We start from the raw sequence: 21,585 nt of genomic DNA on the forward strand, positions 1-21,585 counted from the left end.
AGGTCCCTGGTCCTGCCGGTCCACATGCAGAGGTCCCTGGTCCTGCTGGTCCTCATGCAGAGGTCCCTGGTCCTGCTGGTCCACATGCAGAGGTCCCTGGTCCTGCTGGTCCTCATGCAGAGGTCCCTGGTCCTGCCGGTCCTCGTGCAGAGGTCCCCGGTCCTGCCGGTCCTCGTGCAGAGGTCCCCGATCCTGCCGGTCCTCGTGCAGAGGTCCCCGGTCCTGCCAGTCCTCGTGCAGAGGTTCCCGGTCCTGCCGGTCCTCGTGCAGAGGTCCCTGGTCCTGCCGGTCCTCATGCAGAGGTCCCTGGTCCTGCTGGTCCTCATGCAGAGGTCTCTGGAGCGTAGAAGACGCTCTGCAGGTGAAGCTCCGGCGTTCAGGTGGAAGATCTCTACCGGTCGGCTCAGGATCTGCTGTTTGCACCTGGACCTTCTGGCTTTCGCCCCCTGAGGCCGAATCCTCAGCGGATCAATAACAGATGATTTGACAGATGGGATTAGACCTGGTGGCGATCCAGAGTGTCGGGGCGGCTTCACTCCGCCGCTCACACTTCACAGCAGGCTAATGAGCCCCTCTCTCCTCCCACTGGGATTCCATTAAGTGATGTTAGCCTTGAAATGGAAAGATCAAGCTCACTCATGGGACTCTGCCAGTCCGGCATCTCCATACCAGCTGGAGAAGTGGCAGCGGTGCAAAGTGCTTATTATCTGGGTTTATAATACAAGCGCTGATACTCAGAAGAGTGTCGCTCGCCACGATTATGGCTGCTGTGACGGCGCTGCACATGGAGCCGCGGCCAAGAGCTGCTGGCACCGCGCAAGTCCTCATAATCACAGCAGAAAGCGCCACTTGGGTATTAGCTTCCATGCAACGGCTGCCAACCGACTTAGGAGCTTTCCCTGCAGTTGTGTAGCGAAGAGGAGGACTCCGCGGAAAGAGGGGGACGATTTGTAACACGCACATCACAAAGCGAGCGGCACGGCCGAGGGCGTCTCGACGGTGGAAACGCGTTTGGAAAAACACACATCAATTCTCCACCGAGGCCGCCGCAAGTCGATGGCTTTCCCCGCAGTCAGCCGGAGCTCGGCTCAATAAGAGCAGATCGAAATCTCAGACGAATCAAGAAAACGTCATCGGAGAAAATCGAGGTGTTTTAAATGACTCCGTTAGAAGAGGTGGAACCGACGGCTCAACGCCCGCCGCGTGACTGAAGGCCCCCTCCGTTCCCCCCGTTATCAACGCCGCGTCCCAAACTCCCAAACCTAATCGCGGCTCATTAAAGACGGACCGGTATTGTTTTCACCTGGCGATGAAGACGGTCGGCACGGAAACAGACCAGATGACTCACTCCGCTCCCCGAGTAATCACAGCATCTCCCGCAATTCAAACCATTGTGAAATTAAAGTCAGAATCTGGGTTACCCCTGCTTATTGCTGGGCTGGGCCTGGGCCCACTCATGTGGCAACAGCTCCCCCTATGGGAGGACTGCGATACGGCACTGATCACTCAAGCAGAGAACAGGGGCTGAACTCTGCATCAGGCAGGAGAGAGAATGCTTTCCTGATGTGAACCTGTTTCCTGTTTCCTCTGCAGATGGTGGACTTTGAGACCAAGAGGTCGTACACCCTGAAAGTGGAGGGGTCCAACCCGCACATCGACCCCCAGTTCCTGGCTTGGGGGCCGTACAAGGACGAGGCCACCATCAAGGTAGGCGGTGAGGCTGAGTCCATGTGGGCCGGGTCTCGGCGGTTCGTCCTCTGACGCCGCGTCCCTCCGTCCGTCCAGATATCGGTGGAGGACGCCGACGAGCCCCCCGTGTTCGTGGCCCCCAGCTACACCTTCGAGGTGGAGGAGAACGCGCCTCCGGGCGCCGTGGTGGGGCGAGTCCACGCCAAGGACACCGACGTGGCCAACAACCCAGTCAGGTACCACGGTCTGAACCAGGATCGGGGGGGGGGGGGTCTCCACGCCGCTGGCAGGCTGATGGGGTTCCTGTGTTCTCTGGCAGGTACATGATCCCGCGCTACACCGACGTGGAGCAGTTCTTCACCATCAACTCGGACGACGGCCTGATCACCACCACCAGGCCGCTGGACCGGGAGGCGCAGGCCTGGCACAACATCTCGGTGTCGGCCACGGAGATCGGTACGTAGAGAATTAAGAGAACGTGAACAAACAAACGAGAGCGGCAGCTCGGCAGAACCGAGAGAGACTCTCCACCGCATCTTATGTTCTGACGCTAAGTGGATTCAAGCTGCCGCCGCTAATTTCTCTCCCTGGGGGAGGAAAGACAAGATTTTCACCCTGTCAGCAAGGAGCTAATAATATTTTCAAGATGAGCCAAACTGGATGCGAGTCGCTGCTTTAGAACCTCTTTACACTGAAACTCCCGGTGAAAACGCTGGACTTCCGCTGACTTTTCAGCACCGTGGCGTGTAAACCGACACCGGGGACAACTGGAAGGTTTGTTTTTTTACTTGAAATGTTTTGAAAAGGGAGACGAAGAACTCGGTCAACCACGATCTGCAAGGCCGTTCAGAGTTTCCCGTCTTCTGTCGCTGCAGCAGAGCGTCACTCCGGGCTTTTTATGAAAACCACACTGTTCTCGGTCGTTCGCTGCGTTTGGACTGAAAGGTTTTTAGGCTTCTGATGAACGAGGAGAGCTCGGAAACTTCTCCAAACAGTGTGACGCTGTCCGCAGACAAAAGGACGTGGTATTGTTCAGGATTTATTTGACAGAGATCAACTAATCAATCATAAACCTGATCAACAAAATCTAAAATCCATTTTTTATCTGAGCTCTGTTCAGGGACACAGATGAAATGAAGAAGTGTTAAAGTTACATACAGGAGATAAGTTGTGTTTTCTGAGCGTGCGGCGGTGGCAGCGGGGGGGTTGAGCCGGGCCCCTCCAGACCACAGGGGCCCCACCCTGGTATTCTGTGGTGGGGCTCCAGGCTGGCTGAGCGCCGCGTGGTTTCCCCTCCGGCGTGCCCGACGCCAGCAGGACAGATGGAAACGGGCCCGCCGCCCACGGCGCTCGGACCGTGGCGGGCCACGCTAACCGCCGCAGACCCTGGGAAGCTAAAAAAAAACGCCGGGTAATGACAGGGTGGAGAAAAACTCTGGCTGGCCACAATCACAAATATGCGGAGCGACGGACGGGGAGGGAAGAGGCAGCATCAGCCTCTCTCAGTTCAGACTGCTTCGTAGCGAGTGCTGATTTTAGCCGGTTAAACATCGTTTTTAATTTCCAGCAGGCATAACTTGACATCTGTCACTTGTGCATGTCAGAAAGGGTTTTGGGTGAAATGTGCAGGGAGCCTGTTTTTGTCTCCATAATTTCAGGAAATCAAAACAACAAACAGCCGAGCGAGTGACTGACGGGCGAAACGTGTTCGGTCGACGCCGAGCACGGATTAGAAAACACAAGACAGGCAGGCAATCAGGCAATCAGAGCGGTGCCCCGGTGACGTGCGGCGTTTAATGACTGCAGAATGCTAATGCTAACGCTGCGCTGTGTGCAGGAGGACACCACCAGGACACCAAGGTGCGCGTCAACATCAGAGTCAAAGACGTGAACGACAACCCGCCGGAGTTCGCCACCAACAACGAGGTCCTGATGTGCGAGAGCGTCGCGCCGGGGAAGGTACGGACGGGAAAACACACTTCTGAAGAGGAATTCTGAACTGATTCTCATCTGCTAATGCTATCTGGAGCATCTGTGCCGTCGCCTGACTGGCAGTTTGATCATATAAAGGCTGAAGTATGAACAAACTGTAAATAAAACACATTATTAAGGAAAAATATGCTAGCTTAATGCTAACCTCTATGGGAAAACCCACTGACATGCTAACAATTAGCACAAAAGTTATGCAACTTACTGGAAGAAATTAAACTCAGTAGCATTAAACTAAACAAGTTATAACAGGTTATACTTCCTCACTCAGAAAAACACCAACAAAACTCAGAATTCAAACAGGAAGTAGGTACAGAAGCCTGGGAGGTTCAACATGCAAATGGCGAATTCGATCCAGGGTGTAACAACTCGGCACCACCTGGTGGTGTATGCCTGTTAGAACAGCAGCTGAACGACAACTGGAATTGACCCGTTGTCCCTTTTCCTGCCCCCACAGGGATTTGTACTCCGACAGGAGAATGAACTCACAGAATACAGAACCGCATTAATTGTGAAATGAACTGTTTAATGAATTTTATTTTCTTCACCTGTGTGAATAAAAAGTGAACTTTTATAAGAAAAACCACAAAGGTTATTGAGATTCAAACTGAGTGAGTAGAAATACAAAAGAGGAGAAATGTCTTTGTTCATTGTGTTCATTTAATTGATTTTCAAGACACTTTGATAAGAATGACTTTATACGGTTCCTACAGACTGCAGAGTTTCATTTTTAACATTCTGGGTTGGTGGAGCGCCTTGTGATTCTTTCAATGGAAAAAATGTTCCCTGGCTGAAAACAGGTTGAAGAACACAGCTGGAGACTGTCAGGCTGAATATTGTAGAATATAGAACAAATCAGGTTTTGTGTCATTTGATAAGTCCTGATATCGGCCTTTAAGAACATAACTTACACCGCCTCAACCCATCATTTACTTCATTTTCTTGGATCCATTTAACATTCTGTGACTTTAAAATCAGACATGAGGATGACACCTGCATTTCAACCAAGTGTTTTTTGTACCACTGGAAGGATTTTAAGTCTTCATTCAAATGTTTTCGAAGCAGGAATCATCTCTGAACCTCCAATGATTCATTAGTTAGGTTCTCAATTTTTATTCATTTGTTGTCTATCGTTATTTCCCTAAATTAACACATTAGAGAACATTTTCTACTTTGTGTTATAAATTAAATTTGATGAGAAAAACATAATTAGATGCATGCTCTGGCAGCCGATGAAAAAAAAACTAAAGACTGTGAAATGTGGATGTTTTTGTTGGAATTTGGGAAAAACAGAAGTGATTTGGACGTTATTCAAACATCAGTCATAAAATCGTGAAGATGACATTACAACTGGAGCTTATCCTTATCCTGCTCATGACTTTAGGTTGATTTATTTCCATTAGACGTGTGATATGTGGACCTCAAACAGTATTTATGTTACAAAAGCACTAAGTGTGAGATTTTGTTGAGGTTCATCAAGTACAGGCAGTCGTGTCTATTCTTAAAACCATTAAGAGAACCTTAACAATGGTTCGTTTTGGTGTAACGCTGGAAATCCTCTCTGAAATGGTTGTTGTCTGCTGGACGGCGTTTCCAGTTGTGTCCACGGCGTCCTCCGTCCTCTGTCCAGTTCCCTGAAGGGCCGGTTGTGTTTGTGTGCAGTTGATCGAGACGGTGAGCGCGGTGGATAAGGACGAGATGGCTCACCGCCAGCACTTCACCTTCAGCCTGGCGCCCGAAGTCGCCCACAACCACAACTTCTCGCTCAAAGACAACCGAGGTAGGCGACCTCCCGACCCCGAGGACGCCGGATCCACCCCCCCCATCCCCCTTCCTCTCCTCACTCCGATCAGATGAAAGCAGCAGCAGATGGAGGCTTACCGTGCGCTCTACACACACACACACACACACACACACACACACACACACACACACACACACACACACACACGCACACACACACGCACACACACCGATGCGCTCGTGTCCTGCGGGCTGCATTAATTGCGAAGGGGTCTCCGTCCGTCTGTAGGCGTTTCTGAGGGGCCGGCTGATTGAATTAAGCCCGGCGTGCGTTGGGGAGCGACACGGGAAGAATGGAAAGGAGGGAAGGAGGGAGGGGGAGGAGGGAGGGGGAGGAGCTGAGGGAACGGGGGACAGCGGGAGAACCAGCACAGCTCGAGACAGATGAAGTCTGGAAGGCCTCGTTCACCCGACGACGGCGAACAGCGGCACTGAAAACACTCCTTCACAGAAACACTGCGGCCGTGCAGCAAAGCGGTTCTCTGCACAATGCTAACATCTGCCAACTGCTGGATTCAGGGATGGGAACTGATACGGTACCAAGATCCGGTACATGGGAATCGGTCCTGGTATTCAACGGGAGCGATTTCCTGTACTTTTGTGTGCTGATGTGGTGATAGATGTTAATTGGTTGCTGGATGCGGATGATGAGTCTCTAATGGATGCTAGCATGTTAATGGGCAGTAGCATGCTTATCGATGCTCGCATGCTAATGGGTGCTAGCGTGCTCACCGAGGCTAGCATGCTAATGGTGCCGAATGCAGGAGTTGTAGTCATAGATCTGAAGCTGGTCTCTTCTTCTTAGCCAGGAACTTCCTGATCAGAAGTTTTCCCGCCACAGAGAGCGAAATCTGCATCGTAATTTGAAAAGTGGAGCCGTGATCTGGATCTTTTTTGAGAAGCTAGCTACTGACAGCATCACGCTCTTCCACTCCCCTCACAGTCACAAGGATGTGTTCTGGTACCCAAACATGGTACCGTTTGATTTTAAGTGAATCGGTACTTGGTAGTACCGATGGATTCGTTTGGTACCTATAAAAGCACTGAATCCGGTACCCGTCCCGAACTGAGTTTCCTGACTCCATTGAGGGAATCTGATGAAAGTCTGTGGTGTGCTGTTTCCCTTTGCGGGGGTCGTGTCTGGATCTTTCCCTCTCCTCACCGTCTGGTTGCTCTCCCCGCAGACAGCACGGCCAGCATCTACGTGCTCCGGAAGGGGTTCGGCCGGCTGACGCAGGACGTGTACCACCTCCCCATCGAGATCAGCGACAACGGCGTCCCCGCCCTGAGCAGCACCAACACCCTGACCATCCGGGTGTGCTCCTGCGACAGCAAGGACACCATCCTGTCCTGCAACGTGGAGCCGTACGTGCTGCCGGCCGGCCTCAGCACCGGGGCGCTCATCGCCATCCTGGCCTGCATCGTCATCCTGCTGGGTGAGAGCGGCGCGTCTGTTTGTTGCCGCGAGGGATTAACCATTTACATAAAGATGTCCTTATTGCGACATGGAATTTAAATCTCCTCCCTGATTGGGATCGTCTGGCAGCGTGTTCACGGAATAAGCCTTTTAACCAAGTCTGTTCTCCGAACGTCTCCGTGGCTCAGAGGTGAAACGGGCGGACGAGTCCAGCGTTCCGCCTCTTCCTGACTCCCGTCCGAGTCTCGCTGCTTCGCCTCGGCCTCAGATTACGACTCGCTCGTGTAGATTGACGGATGAATTCTGCAGCGCGTCACCCGGAGGTCAGAACAGTCCCGCTGCAGTGTAAACCGTCCAGCTCTTCACCGTTCCGCGCTCCGACTCCGTCTCCATGGAAACGGGGAAAACGCCACTTTTCTGAATCTCTGCACCACGGCTGTTCTGCTCATGCTCAGTAGACGAATGATCAGAACAACGTTCTCCCGGTCCAGTTCTGACTCATGGCCAACATGCGAACTCCATCTGTCAGTGTTTCTGCCGTTTCCATGGAAACGGACCGTGTTTGCCTTGAGAATGCCTGATTTTCCTGCTTTCCCGTCGGACATCAAGGTTTCTGACGGATCATCCGTCACATCCCGATTATGAAAGTACAACATGCTGAGACGTCCAACAACAACCGGAGCTGAAACAGACTCTGAGCTCTAAATCTAACAACCGAAATCATCTCACTGGCAATAAACCGTGATAAACACTTCAATAAAATCGCAGAAGAAGAAACAGAGAAACGATTAGCTCTGTTATCCTGCGAGTCTGAAGAGCCGCTGGTTCTTTAGAGGAAGCTAAAAGTGAGAGGAAGAGGCCTTCAGGGGCAGCCGCCGCTTTACAAGTCATCAGATGGCTCTTAGGCTTTGTTTACAACTCGTTTTACACATCTGAGAAGCTCTGACATGTTGATAACAACCGCAATTAAGGAGGCATGTGTCTGCAGCACAACGCAGTAATGGTATAGATGAAGCGTCTGAGGTGTAATTACACACCTCCGGCTGCGCAAAGCAACCGGCTCATACCTGATTCTGCTGCCTCCGCTCAGCGGGGATTTTCATGCACTTACTGGATGCAAAAAACAATATCGAGTGTGTGTTTGTGTGTTTGGCAGCGATCGTGGTGCTGTTTGTGGCCCTGAGGCGCCAGAAGAAGGAGCCGCTGATCGTGTTTGAGGAGGAGGACATCAGGGAGAACATCATCACGTACGACGACGAGGGAGGCGGCGAGGAGGACACCGAGGCGTTCGACATCGCCACGCTGCAGGTACCGGAGCGGCGGGGGTTCAAGATCGGGCCATGCGAGGGCGGGGTCGTCGCACGGAGGTCAATTTGAACATCACCCCCAGATGGTGATCGACAGCGAGGCTAAAACTCGGGATGCATCAGTTTATACGACACTTCAAGAGACAAGGCAGAGCTCCTCTCAACGGAGTCCGTTTACGCCGACTCTCTTCTCTGTGAAGTAAAACCTGGTTCAGTTTGACTTCCGGTTCCTCTGACTGGGCCTCGACATGCTAACCTCACTCTTGGCCCAATCCCACCTCCTGGCAGTTGTTCTGACGGTATTGAAGGGTTCTCTCTCTCTCTCTCTCTCTCTCTCTCTCTCTCTCTCTGTCTCTCTCTCACTCTCTCTCTCTCTCTCTCTGTGACCTTCCAGAACCCGGATGGAGCAAACGGCTTCCTGCCCAGGAAGGACATCAAACCGGAGCTCCAGTATCCCCTGAGACCCGGCCTGGGCCGCGCGGCGGCCAACAGCGTGGACGTGGACGACTTCATCAAGACTCGGATCGCCGAGGCGGACAGCGACCCCACGGCGCCCCCTTACGACTCCATTCAGATCTACGGCTACGAGGGCCGGGGGTCGCTGGCCGGGTCGCTGAGCTCGCTGGAGTCGGTCACCACGGAGTCCGACTTGGATTATGACTATCTGCAGAGCTGGGGGCCCAGGTTCAAGAAGCTGGCCGATTTGTACGGGACCAAAGACTGCTCCGTCGCCGACGCCGACGACGGCGAGGACTCTTAACGGCGGTCCTACGTGAGAGGACGCCCCACCCGGACCCTCCGCAAGCTCCGATCTGACGATTCCACGGGGATTCGTTCCCAGCTTCCCGATTGTTATTACCAACGACTGATCAGTTCATGCCAATTCGTCGATGAACATTAGCAGGTCTGCTTCCGGTGGCGCCGCCGGGATGATTTGTTAATGGACACATAATGAATGCTTGGACTTGAAACGCTCCCAAATCTCTTCTTTCCTTCCGACGCCTCCCTCCCTCCCTCCCTCGATTTCTACAGACTCAAGCAATGCAGGGCCGGGACATTTGTTACGTAACCAAGTTTGTCTGTCTGGAAGTGGTTCGATGGATAGGTTGTTGCTGTTTGATCAAAAACGACTTGCTATTAGCAAACTGTTTAGTTTACTAGAGGTTCTAGATACTTTTGTGGACTGGATTCACACATATCCTCTGTTGTGGGTAGATTTCCCTCAATCGCTCCCTCGAAGACAGAGGGAAGAGAAACACACCGCAGATCCACGGAAAACTGTGTGTCGAGGGTTTCAAGCTTTTTAAATGAGACATGAAGTTGCGTCAGTGGGGTCAAACAGGTCAAACAAACGGATCAATTTCCCCAAGTCTGGACGGCGTGACCGACTCCGGGTTGTTGATACTGTGAAGACGCTCCCAGCATCTTCACAGTATGGTGGCCTTATAATAAATAAACAACAACTCCAGGGGTAAACACAACGAGAGGATCCGACCGAGACCGCTAGCTTGAGTAGCTACGCACATGTGCACACACATACACACACGCACGCACACACACACACACACACACACACACACGGACTGAGAATCTGTGAAAAAAAAACACTTTTTCTACTCCCAAAAAGAGACAACATGGATTCAAGTTCAAAACTGTGGATGATTCTTTGTTTTCATTCTTCACTGCAGAAGAAGACGTGAAAAGAACCCGACGCCCCCCCCCCCACACCCCCACCCCCTCCCGTTAGCGATCACCTCCCATCCCGAGTCCGATGAATGATCACTTCCTGGTTTGCGTCCACCAACGACGATCAATCACGATGAGTAAAAAACCTGTGAGCTCGAAAAATCGCCTTAAACTTTATGGACACTCTTGCAACGCAGTGCATTCTCTGTCTTTTTTTTTGGTTTTTTTTTTTCCACAACTGGTTTGTTTTGTTCCTCTTCCATTTTTTGGTTTGTTTTGGTTTTTATGTAACTTGAAAAGTATATTCTGAAAGCGAACTCCTGTCCTGTTCGGTGTGCAGAGCGACGTGCAGAACATGCGCCTCCGGCGCTCTTAAAAACCGGACGTTCTGCTTTCCACCAGCGCCGCTAAAAAGAGTGTTTTTTCCCTCCGATCTCTTCCCGGCGATCCGCGGCGGCGGCGTCTGTTGCATCAACAGTGTTGCGATTAAAACGTGCGGATTGGAGAAGAACGCGAAACGAGAGCCGAACGTCTGTTTTTTTAGAGCGCAGCTCCTCCTTCAACCTTTTTTAATGTTATTATATTATTATGGTTATTATTGTTGTTTTTCTATTATTATTGTTCTCATTATTATGACAAGAATCGTTCTTTCATCGGCTGCAGCTGCACAGGAACGGATCCACATTTAACTCTTCGCAGCAGGAAGACGGCGAGTTCCGTCGTTCGGAGAACATCGAGAAGTTTCCTGCTGAAAGTTAAATTCCAGCTCTGGTTTCTGCCTGTGTGAAAACAAGCTCGACTTTCTGTTCCGTCTGTTTTCTTTTCTTCCTTCTCTCATTATTTGGCGTTTCTTCATATTTTCTCCCTGTTCCAGAGGAAATCTAGCAATCTGTGTTTGTTGCAGTGAGAGAACGCCTCCTTTTTATTCTCTGTCAAGTTTTATGGTACCGATTTGTACAATTTTAAAAGTTCTTATTTTAGTATACATGCAGAATATTCCAGTATTACGACAAAAACATGTTAAGAAGATTAAAAAAAATGTTACAGCATCACACTTATATTTTCTGAACATTGTACTGTTGCTTTATTATGTGCTTCAATCTCCGAAGCGGAAAAAAAAAGAAAAAAATATACAAAAAACTTTGAAATAAATGCTCTTTTTATAAAACGACCCTGAACTGTGTTCCGGCGTAAACTTTGTGTTCGCTGCGGATGAAACGGTTCAGTTTTCAGGTCTTCCAGAAGAAGTCTGGTTCTGCAGACCGTCTCCTGACTCTGGCTCTGTTGACGTCATGCATTCCTGTACTTCTCTGTTTGCTCGTTTCTTCTAATCCTCGGTTTGCTCTGGAAGCCACACAGTAAACCGGCTTCTCTCACATGGAGACGCTGCAGACAGAGAGGAAACCGTCTTCAGTTCAAGCCGCAAACATGTTTTCTGCAAATGTGGACGAAAGTTAAACCGGCGGAGCTGCTCAGGAAATGAGGCCGGGTGTTTTCTCCCCCTCTAATAAATTTAATGTACACACACACACACACACACACACACACACACACACACACACACGGTTCATTCAGCATCTCCAAAGGGAGCCAAACCAGGAAAAGGTCAGGCTGCACTTTAGATCAACAACAAAAGCGGTGATACAGTGTGAAAAGCCAGAAACCGCGAGAGAACACAAAGGAAGAGGAGGAAGAATGGCGGGGAAACGGATGAGAGCGAGCGGGGCGCCGGAGAAGAAAGGCCTGCTGGGAGAGACGCCGCCTCCAGCCCCGCTGCGGGCGGGGTGAGGGATGCTGAGGCTCCGCCCACGGCGTCCTGCTCTGGCTCCACGTCCATCATCGCTAAATAATCACTCAAGTTCAGGGGTTGCCAAATGTAAGGCCCATGGACCAAAACCGGGCCGCAGGAGGCTCCAGTTCAAGCCGTCGAACCTCCCGGCGAACTGCAGACGTTCCTGAAGAACAGCGGTTCTGCCAGCGGCACGTCAGCGGACGTTGTTGTTAGTGTTCTGGTTTCAGGGAAGCATCACGCTTCCATGGCAACGCCTTCAAAACAAAGTGTTTCACTGCGGACGGTCCGAATCCAGTACCTTTATCGGTAACGACTGAATTCTGTCGGTACTACTGAGAACCTATTCAGTAAAGTCAAACGGTACCTGAACGCATCCTGGTGACTGTGAGGGAGCGGGACAGTCAGGGATTTTCCCAGCCGGACCTGAATGCAGCGTGACGCCGTCAGTCGCTAGCATGTCGACAAAGCAAGCGGGGCGAGAAAACGTTCCAGATCACGCCTCCACTTTTCAAAATATGATGCAGATTCCGTGGTCCAGAACCAGATTCTTCTCCAGGCTGAGGAGAGACCAGCCTCAGGTCTACAACCGCTAGCCCCTGTTAGCATGCTAGCATCCATCTGCAGCCACTTACAAATGAATATTCATCACCACAGAAGCCGTGGATTCTCAGGTACCGGGTACTGATCCTGTATCGCCGTAAACGGAACTATCCCCAGTTTTCACCTGAAATGTAAACAGAGCATCAGAGGAGTTGAAGGCGGAGCTGAAGCTGAAGCTGAAGCTGAAACAGAAGCTGAAGCAGAAGCTGAAGCAGAAGCTGAAACAGAAGCTGAAGCAGAAGCAGAAGCAGAAGCTGAAGCAGAAGCAGAAGCAGAAGCAGAAGCAGAAGCAGAAGCAGAAGCAGAAGCAGAAGCTGAAGCAGAAGCTGAAGCTGAAGCTGAAGCTGAAGCAGAAGCAGAAGCAGAAGCTGAAGCTGAAGCTGAAGCTGAAGCAGAAGCTGAAGCTGAAGCTGAAGCTGAAGCAGAAGCTGAAGCAGAGCTGAAGCAGAAGCTGAAGCTGAAGCAGAAGCTGAAGCAGACGCCCGCTCAGGCTGCGGAGGACGCTCAGCGTCTTCCTCTCACACACAGATGGATCCTGGTACATAAAGATAATCGTGTTTGGCAGGTTGGAGATAGGAAAATCAACGTCTCAGGAGCTAATCGGCCAAACGCGATCTTGTCTGAGCGTGAAATCAGATACCGCCGAAGTTAAAGCAGCCGTCAGGAGAGCAGCCGGCTGCTGAGACGCCATATGTGCCGCTTCGCAGGACGAGCCGTCTCCATTCCCAGCGATTTTATAGAGGCTGATTTCACTTACAGGCACATCACACACACACACACACACACACACACACACACACACAAACACACACACACACACACGGAATTGAGCTCAGTTGAACCTACGTCTCCAGAAACGTGTCTGTCTCACATTGGTTCTGCTGGTCAGGCTTAGATGAGTCCAGATTAACCTAGTCAGGATTACATGAGTCTAGATTAAACTCCAGTTTGCTTTGTGAGCTCAACCTTCAGACGGCTGAAGTCCACCTCAGAAAAAGGCCTCGTTTCAAACCGTTGTGGGGTTTTGTGCGTCCGGACGATGAGAACCCGCCTCGCTCACACGACGGTGTCTTCAGGTGAAAACCTCGGCGGCGGTTTGGACGCCCGTTTATCGACAGCTGTGCTCACTGCCACTGAAAACGAAACTTTTCGGTCTGACTGCGTCTCCGTGGAAACGCGGTAAAACAACTTCCGTGAAAGGCGGCGACCGACAGCCTTGTACACGGTGATTGTTTGAGGATGTTTTTAAAAAGTTGTACGTCCACTGACAAACGATGCGACTCGTGAATCTCTCCTGGTGCCTTCAGGGCCGCGGCCCGGCTCGCCGGTTGGTGTCGTCGCAGACGAAGACGCTCTTCCTCCTCTTCCTCCTCTTCCTCCTCTTCCTCCCTGTCTTCTTGCAGTGAGGAGATTGAGTGTGTCCTATCCTCATTATTTAAATCCTTAAATACCTAAACTCCACCAGTCCCCCGGGAGCCGGACTCTATTCCGCGCCACAAAAAATCTCATCAATGGACGCAGAGAGAGAGCGAGCGAGTGGCTGTGTGGGCGAGCGAGCGTCCTGCGTGTTAGATAACCCAACACACCGAAATCTTTTCACTCGCCGATAAAAACAGAGAGAAGAGAAACTCCCCACAGGAAGCCAGTGTGTGAGAGATGCAGGGAAATTAGCTCGTTACGACGCCGTCCAGCACACACCGCGAAGTCATCTGCAGCTCCGGCGGCGCCCTGGCAGCCCGCGTGGAGGCCTGGCAGCCGATTGGTCACTGCAGGACGCTGCAGATAGCCGGCTGGACATTTGTCCTCTTTACTTCTATTTTAATGCCAACCTGCTTCACGACGGGAGCAGCAGGATGTTTGATTCATGAGTTCAGGACTCGCGCTTATTTGCGAGGAGGAATCTGGTTTGAAGTTTCAGAGAATATGTCCGACGGCAACGCCCGAATAAATCAGGGACGCATCGATTCCGCAACCGCGGGAAGTCCTCGAACTGAGACAGTATCCTGAGACGACCCGACGAATCCCGCATGACGTCAAGGTGAAGGAGAGGAGGAGAGGAGGAGGAGGAGGAGGAGAGGAAGAGGAGAGGAGGAGGAGGAGGAGGAGGAGAGGAGGAGGAGGAGGAGGAGGAGGAGGAGGAGGAGGAGAGGAGGAGGAGGAGAGGAGGAGAGGAAGAGGAGAGGAGGAGGAGGAGGAGGAGGAGAGGAGGAGGAGGAGGAGGAGAGGAGAGGAAGAGGAGAGGAAGAGGAGAGGAGGAGGAGGAGGAGGAGGAGAGGAGGAGGAGGAGGAGGAGAGGAGGAGGAGGAGGAGGAGAGGAGGAGGAGAGGAGGAGGAGGAGGAGAAGAGGAGAGGAAGAGGAGAGGAGGAGGAGGAGGAGGAGGAGGAGAGGCTCCTCTGAGTCTGGTCCTGCAGGGTTCTCCTCCTCTGAGTCTGGTTCTGCAGGGTTCTTCGTGTTTAAAGAGAGTCTTTCCGTCCCTCAGTCTCTTCTCGCTCATGCGGATCTGTTGGGTTTTCTCTGGAAAAGTGTCTTGAAATGACTAAGCTGTAATTGGCTCCTGATAAATAAAGCGATGATTCAAACTAAGTCCAACAACATCCTGCACCCAGTGAACAGCCCTGCTGATCATTTGTACCATGTCTAAGTGACTCTCAGAAGTCTCGACATCGGGAACTGTCTGGTTCTCTGGTTCTCTGAGATCTTGACAAGACAGAAATGTGACCCTGAGGGGTCACCAAACAAAAAAAGAAACAAACATCTGAACCATCGAAGTCATTGAACTGTTGGCAGAACAAAATTATAGTGGTGGGAAAATTCACGCCGGGCTCACACCGGCTGTGGTCCGACTCCGGTCCGGCTCCGGTCCGGCTGTGGTCTGGCTCGGTCTGGCTCCAGTCCGACTCCAGTCCGGCTGTGGTCCGGCTCCAGTCCGGCTACGGTCCGGCTCTGGTCCAGCTCCGGTCCGGCTCGGTCCGGCTCTGGTCCAGCTGCTGTCCGGCTCGGTCCGGCTCCAGTCTGGCTGTGGTCCGGCTCCGGTCTGGCTCCGGTCCGGCTGTGGTCCGGCTTTGGTCCAAACGGGTTCATATTGTTTTCGGGGGACAGCGACAGATCTGGCAACCTCCTCCAGCGGACTGCAGAGGCACTGCAGGCGGTGTGAATCACAGTGCCGCGGTGATTCCGGACCGGAGACGGACTGCAGCCGGACCGGAGCCAGAGCGAGCCCGGCGTCACAGATGCTCTTTCACAAAATCGTCGGTGCTTTTATCTCGGAAGTGAAAACAAGGTGGCCGTTTAACCACAGCGCTGGGAAACACTCAACAGGAACAACACACCTGAGACGTGATGCTAACAGAGAGGCTGGCCCTGGAGCTACAGGTGACTCGGCTGAATCCTCCCGGATGCTGGCCCGCGACCCCGGCCGCCCTCTGCTCTGTGACCGATGCCTCGCTGGACGATCCTGACGCGACGCCGTACCTCGGCGGCTTTGGCGGCGTCGCCTCTCATAAGTCTCACTTCTCCACAGAAAGTGGGAGGAAAAAGAAAATGTTTTGCTTCTGATAAATGAATCACAAGAACTTCATTTTCCCAGAGTAATGAAAAAGCAATACACCCACTATGTGACAAATCTCTCCCTCTGGGAGTAATAATTGCTGTTTGGAGCTGAAGAACCGGCAGCGCTGTCTGTGGCGCCGGCTTTGTTTCCTCGCAGTGCTGGAAGACCTCGAGCCGCCGAGCACTTTGAGAGAAAACAGCAACAAAAAAAAGAATGATTCAGCAATTTAGCCAGACAGGCCTTATGTACTGAAGGAAATCCTTCTGAAACACTGCTGCACATCTCACCTCTGACCTCTGGCCAGACGGAGGTCAACTAAAGGAGGTTTATGTCCCGGGCTGGAGGGGAGCGGGTTTCTCAGTCCGCCTCACTCTTCATTTCATTTTCGCAGATTTAAAATCAGACGTCTGTTTGATTGAGACACATCCGTCTGACTGCAGGTGACGAGAGCGTCACGGCCAGAGTGTCGTCGTGGGAGCTGATCGCAGATTTTCATTGGTTGTGCGTCGAACATTCGGTTCGACTCCGTTCCCTTTGGCTGAACTCTTTCTTAGCATCTAAGAAAAACGCTCCTCTTCTTGGAAGTTCTTCTGTCTTCTTTCATCCTTTCATTGGTCACATGAGCTACGCTGCTCAGCGCCGCCCCTACTGGCCATCAGGGGGATTCCTCCATCCATAACTCCTTTTTCTGGAGTGGAGATTTGGATTTTTCCTGGCCGTCCAGCTCTTCACACTGAATCCAGGTATCCTCCCGTATCTCCATCCCGTCTTATCTCACTTTCTCTGCGGGCATTTGACCACTTAACTTCTGGTTTTTCCGTCTTTAATCTTTCCCTTCTCTCCATCCACCCCCTCCCTCCTCCCTCCCCTCTTCAGATAATTACAGTTCATTCTGTGACACTGTGTGGGGGGATCCCAGTCTGTCTGCAGCCTGATTAGTTTTTAATCATGAAGTGGCACTTGAGTAAACAGGGAAATATTCTTCCCATCACTCCAGAGAGAAGAGAAGTGTACGGCGGAGTGAAAGAGTTTGCCTATAAGCTGGAGGAATGTCCTTGGGTGCACCACTAACAGACAGACAGTAAGTTAATTAACCGGCCAGCCAGCCGCTCAGTAATGTAGTTATTCATTCAGTTTGCCAGTTTGTCTGTAAGTTGGTTAAGAGGCACGAGGAACGTGTTTTCCCCGGTGTCCTTGAATGCACCACAGACAGAACCGGAGTTCACGTGGAAAATGGAGGCGCCGGCTCACCGGCAGCTTCCTGATCATATCATCTGCTGGCGTAGAATTGTCTGAATGGCTAATTCCTGGTGACTGGTGCTGTTATGCTCGTTTATACACCGACAGAGACGGTACCGCTCACGTCTGGACCGATACGGAACCGATACCCGGTACCTGGGGATCAGTAGCGGTGTTCAGTGGGACTTTCATGAGTTTATGTGGTAATAAATGTAAATTTGAAACTGGCTGTAGATGAGTCGCTAATAAATGCTAGCGTGCTAATGGACGCAGGCATGCTAATGGTTGTTAGCGTGCTAACAGTGCCAAATTCAGGAGTTGCAGCTGTACAAGAGGCTGTGCACTCCTGAGAACGAGCTAGAACATGCAGGACACTGGACCTCCAGGACCAGGAGAATCTGGGCTGGGACCAGGCCCAGAATCTGGGCTGGGACAAGGACCAGGACCAGGACAATCTGGGCTGGGACGAGGACCAGGACCAGGACAATCTGGGCTGGGACGAGGACCAGGACCAGGACAATCTGGGCTGGGACGAGGACCAGGACCAGGACAATCTGGGCTGGGAGTTCACTTTGGAGGAAAACATTGTTTTGAGAGTCCACTGACTGAGCAGAACTACTGCTGACTATGGCCGTGGGTCACAGGATCAGGACCAGGACCTGCAGCAGGAACTGGAGCAGGACCAAGACCTGGGCCAGAAGCAGTACCAGGATCAGGACCAGAGTTTTGGCCGTCAATGTGACGGGGCTGCGAGCATCTTCAGAAAGTGCTGTTTTCATCCTCGTTCCACCTGGAGAGCTTTTCTCAAAACGTTGGAATTTCAGCTGCTACGAGCGCCGTTGTCGTGGAAACAGAACCTGAGAGATCAACTACCACCAGAGCAATAAGCATCCTGCCGCTGTAGCCACTGATATCATGCAAACTCAGTCTAACAGCTGACGACCTGGAGAACGGTCAACTGGATGGATTTCCATCCAAACTGATTGATCTGGTTAAAAAGCCACAGAGGAGTGTGTGAAAGGTGTGTGTCGCCACAGCCGGCCACGCCCCCGAGTGGAACACGCTCTCTCTCCAGCAGGATGAACACAGCAGCACACTGCGGCCCGGCGGCGGCGGCGGCGGCTCCGTCGCACCTGCTGCACGTCCCGGGGAAACGGGGGACGAAACGGGGACAAACGGGGACAAACCGGGGACAAACCGGGGACGAACCGGGGACGAACCGGAGTCCCACCGCGGTCCCACCGGGCCCTCCGCCTGCAGCTTCAGGAAGAGCGAAGGCTGTGCCGGCAATTAGAGGAGTTAAAAGCTTATCAGCGTTTGAAGCCGCCAGCTGGACGGCTCTGTGTCGGAGTCCGGGTTCGGTTCTGGGGAGGATTACATGAGTCCCAGACTAATGTGTGGACGAGCCGCTGCTCAAAGACTCAGTGGCGGAAATAATTCTGAAAAACGTCTCTCTTCAAATAGCGCAATATGGAGCGCGGAGCTTGTTTGTGGCAGAAAGACAAACCGAGGTCTGCTGAGAGCAGCAGGAGGATTTCCAGGTGGAGGGCTCAACGCGTCCGTCCTCCGTCACTCGCCAGGAAACCACCCAACAGTCTGCTCAGTACCAGCGCACCCTGGATTTGAAATGGCACGACGCTGTAGGGACGTACGGACGTGGGGACGTGGGGACGTGGGGGTGTGGGGACGTGGGGACGTGGGGGTGTGGGGGTGTGGGGACATGGGGACGTGGGGACGTGGGGGTGTGGGGAAGTGGGATGTGGGGACATGGGGACGTGGGGACGTGGGGGTGTGGGGATGTGGGGGTGTGGGGACGTGGGGACATGGGGACATGGGGACATGGGATGTGGGGACATGGGGACGTGGGGGTGTGGGGACGTGGGGACGTGGGGACATGGGGACATGGGATGTGGGGACATGGGGACGTGGGGGTGTGGGGATGTGGGGACGTGGGGTGTGGGGACGTGGGGGTGTGGGGACATGGGGACGTGGGGGTGTGGGGACGTGGGGGTGTGGGGGTGTGGGGACGTGGGATGTGGGGACATGGGGACGTGGGGGTGTGGGGACGTGGGGACATGGGGACGTGGGGTGTGGGGACATGGGGACGTGGGGGTGTGGGGACGTGGGGACATGGGGACGTGGGGTGTGGGGACATGGGGACGTGGGGGTGTGGGGACGTGGGGACATGGGGACGTGGGATGTGGGGACATGAGGACGTGGGGGTGTGGGGATGTGGGGGTGTGGGGACGTGGGGACATGGGGACATGGGATGTGGGGACATGGGGATGTGGGGGTGTGGGGATGTGGGGACGTGGGGTGTGAGGACGTGGGGGTGTGGGGACGTGGGGGTGTGGGGACGTGGGGACATGGGGACATGGGATGTGGGGATGTGGGGACGTGGGGTGTGGGGACGTGGGGGGGTGGGGTGTGGGGACGTGGGGACGTGGGGTGTGGGGACGTGGGGACGTGGGGGTGTGGGGACGTGGGGACGTGGGGACATGGGGACGTGGGGTGTGGGGACATGGGGACGTGGGGACATGGGGACATGGGGACGTGGGGTGTGGGGACATGAGGACGTGGGGGTGTGGGGATGTGGGGGTGTGGGGACGTGGGGGTGTGGGGACGTGGGGACATGGGGACATGGGATGTGGGGACATGGGGATGTGGGGGTGTGGGGATGTGGGGACGTGGGGTGTGGGGACGTGGGGGTGTGGGGGTGTGGGGACGTGGGGGTGTGGGGACGTGGGGACATGGGGACGTGGGGGTGTGGGGACGTGGGGACATGGGGACATGGGATGTGGGGACATGGGGGTGTGGGGATGTGGGGACGTGGGGTGTGGGGACGTGGGGGTGTGGGGGTGTGGGGACGTGGGGGTGTGGGGACGTGGGGACGTGGGGGTGTGGGGGTGTGGGGACGTGGGGACATGGGGACATGGGATGTGGGGACATGGGGACGTGGGGGTGTGGGGACGTGGGGACATGGGGACATGGGATGTGGGGACATGGGGGTGTGGGGATGTGGGGACGTGGGGTGTGGGGACGTGGGGGTGTGGGGACGTGGGGACATGGGGACATGGGATGTGGGGACGTGGGGACGTGGGGGTGTGGGGGTGTGGGGACGTGGGGACATGGGGACGTGGGATGTGGGGACATGAGGACGTGGGGGTGTGGGGATGTGGGGGTGTGGGGACGTGGGGACATGGGGACATGGGATGTGGGGACATGGGGATGTGGGGGTGTGGGGATGTGGGGACGTGGGGTGTGAGGACGTGGGGGTGTGGGGACGTGGGGGTGTGGGGACGTGGGGACATGGGGACATGGGATGTGGGGATGTGGGGACGTGGGGTGTGGGGACGTGGGGGTGTGGGGGTGTGGGGACGTGGGGACGTGGGGTGTGGGGACGTGGGGACGTGGGGACGTGGGGGTGTGGGGACGTGGGGACGTGGGGACATGGGGACGTGTGGTGTGGGGACATGGGGACGTGGGGACATGGGGACATGAGGACGTGGGGGTGTGGGGATGTGGGGGTGTGGGGACGTGGGGGTGTGGGGACGTGGGGACATGGGGACATGGGATGTGGGGACATGGGGATGTGGGGGTGTGGGGATGTGGGGACGTGGGGGTGTGGGGGTGTGGGGACGTGGGGGTGTGGGGACGTGGGGACATGGGGACGTGGGGGTGTGGGGACGTGGGGACATGGGGACATGGGATGTGGGGACATGGGGATGTGGGGGTGTGGGGATGTGGGGACGTGGGGTGTGGGGACGTGGGGGTGTGGGGGTGTGGGGACGTGGGGGTGTGGGGACGTGGGGACATGGGGACGTGGGGACGTGGGGGTGTGGGGACGTGGGGACGTGGGGGTGTGGGGATGTGGGGACGTGGGGTGTGGGGACGTGGGGGTGTGGGGGTGTGGGGACGTGGGGACGTGGGGACGTGGGGACGTGGGGGTGTGGGGATGTGGGGACGTGGGGACGTGGGGACGTGGGGGTGTGGGGATGTGGGGACGTGGGGACGTGGGGACGTGGGGGTGTGGGGGTGTGGGGACGTGGGGGTGTGGGGACGTGGGGTGTGGGGACGTGGGGACGTGGGGACATGGGGACATGGGGACGTGGGGACGTGGGGGTGTGGGGACGTGGGGACATGGGGACGTGGGGACGTGGGAGTGTGGGGACGTGGGGACATGGGGGTGTGGGGACGTGGGAGTGTGGGGACGTGGGGACATGGGGGTGTGGGACGTGGGGGTGTGGGGACGTGGGGACATGGGGACGTGGGGGTGTGGGGACGTGGGGACGTGGGGGTCGCCAGGTGTTCCCTGTCTTCGGGCCCGTTCAGGTTCTGCTGTTTGAAGCGTTTTCTAGATCCATGTCTGAACAGACCGACCTGCGATCACCTTTCAGCTCCGTGGTTCAATGGCGTCCACGTCAAGAAGTGGACGGTCTCCATGGCAACCGCCACGTCGACAGAGCGCTAGCTTCCCCGCTGGGTTCACTCCCGCTGAGACGAAGCCCGATG

At 54.4% G+C, this 21,585-nt stretch overlaps 1 protein-coding gene across 2 annotated transcripts in view; it reads left to right on the forward strand.

The window, feature by feature from the left end:
* The window catches only part of cdh11 (cadherin 11, type 2, OB-cadherin (osteoblast)), a 77,593-nt gene extending 68,261 nt beyond the window's left edge, over nucleotides 1-9,332 (forward strand). For both annotated transcript variants that reach the window (XM_030106436.1, XM_030106435.1), the window contains exons 9-16: nucleotides 1,594-1,707; nucleotides 1,786-1,925; nucleotides 2,009-2,145; nucleotides 3,527-3,648; nucleotides 5,341-5,458; nucleotides 6,666-6,917; nucleotides 8,055-8,206; nucleotides 8,600-9,332. In XM_030106436.1, the coding sequence (XP_029962296.1) occupies nucleotides 1,594-1,707; nucleotides 1,786-1,925; nucleotides 2,009-2,145; nucleotides 3,527-3,648; nucleotides 5,341-5,458; nucleotides 6,666-6,917; nucleotides 8,055-8,206; nucleotides 8,600-8,965 (1,401 nt within the window). In that variant the 3' untranslated portion in view covers nucleotides 8,966-9,332. The remainder of the gene's footprint in view (nucleotides 1-1,593; nucleotides 1,708-1,785; nucleotides 1,926-2,008; nucleotides 2,146-3,526; nucleotides 3,649-5,340; nucleotides 5,459-6,665; nucleotides 6,918-8,054; nucleotides 8,207-8,599) is intronic.
* Nucleotides 9,333-21,585: the final 12,253 nt, after the last annotated feature.

Source organism: Salarias fasciatus, chromosome 13 (genome assembly GCF_902148845.1).
Source record: "Salarias fasciatus chromosome 13, fSalaFa1.1, whole genome shotgun sequence".
Classification (NCBI taxonomy): domain Eukaryota; kingdom Metazoa; phylum Chordata; class Actinopteri; order Blenniiformes; family Blenniidae; genus Salarias; species Salarias fasciatus.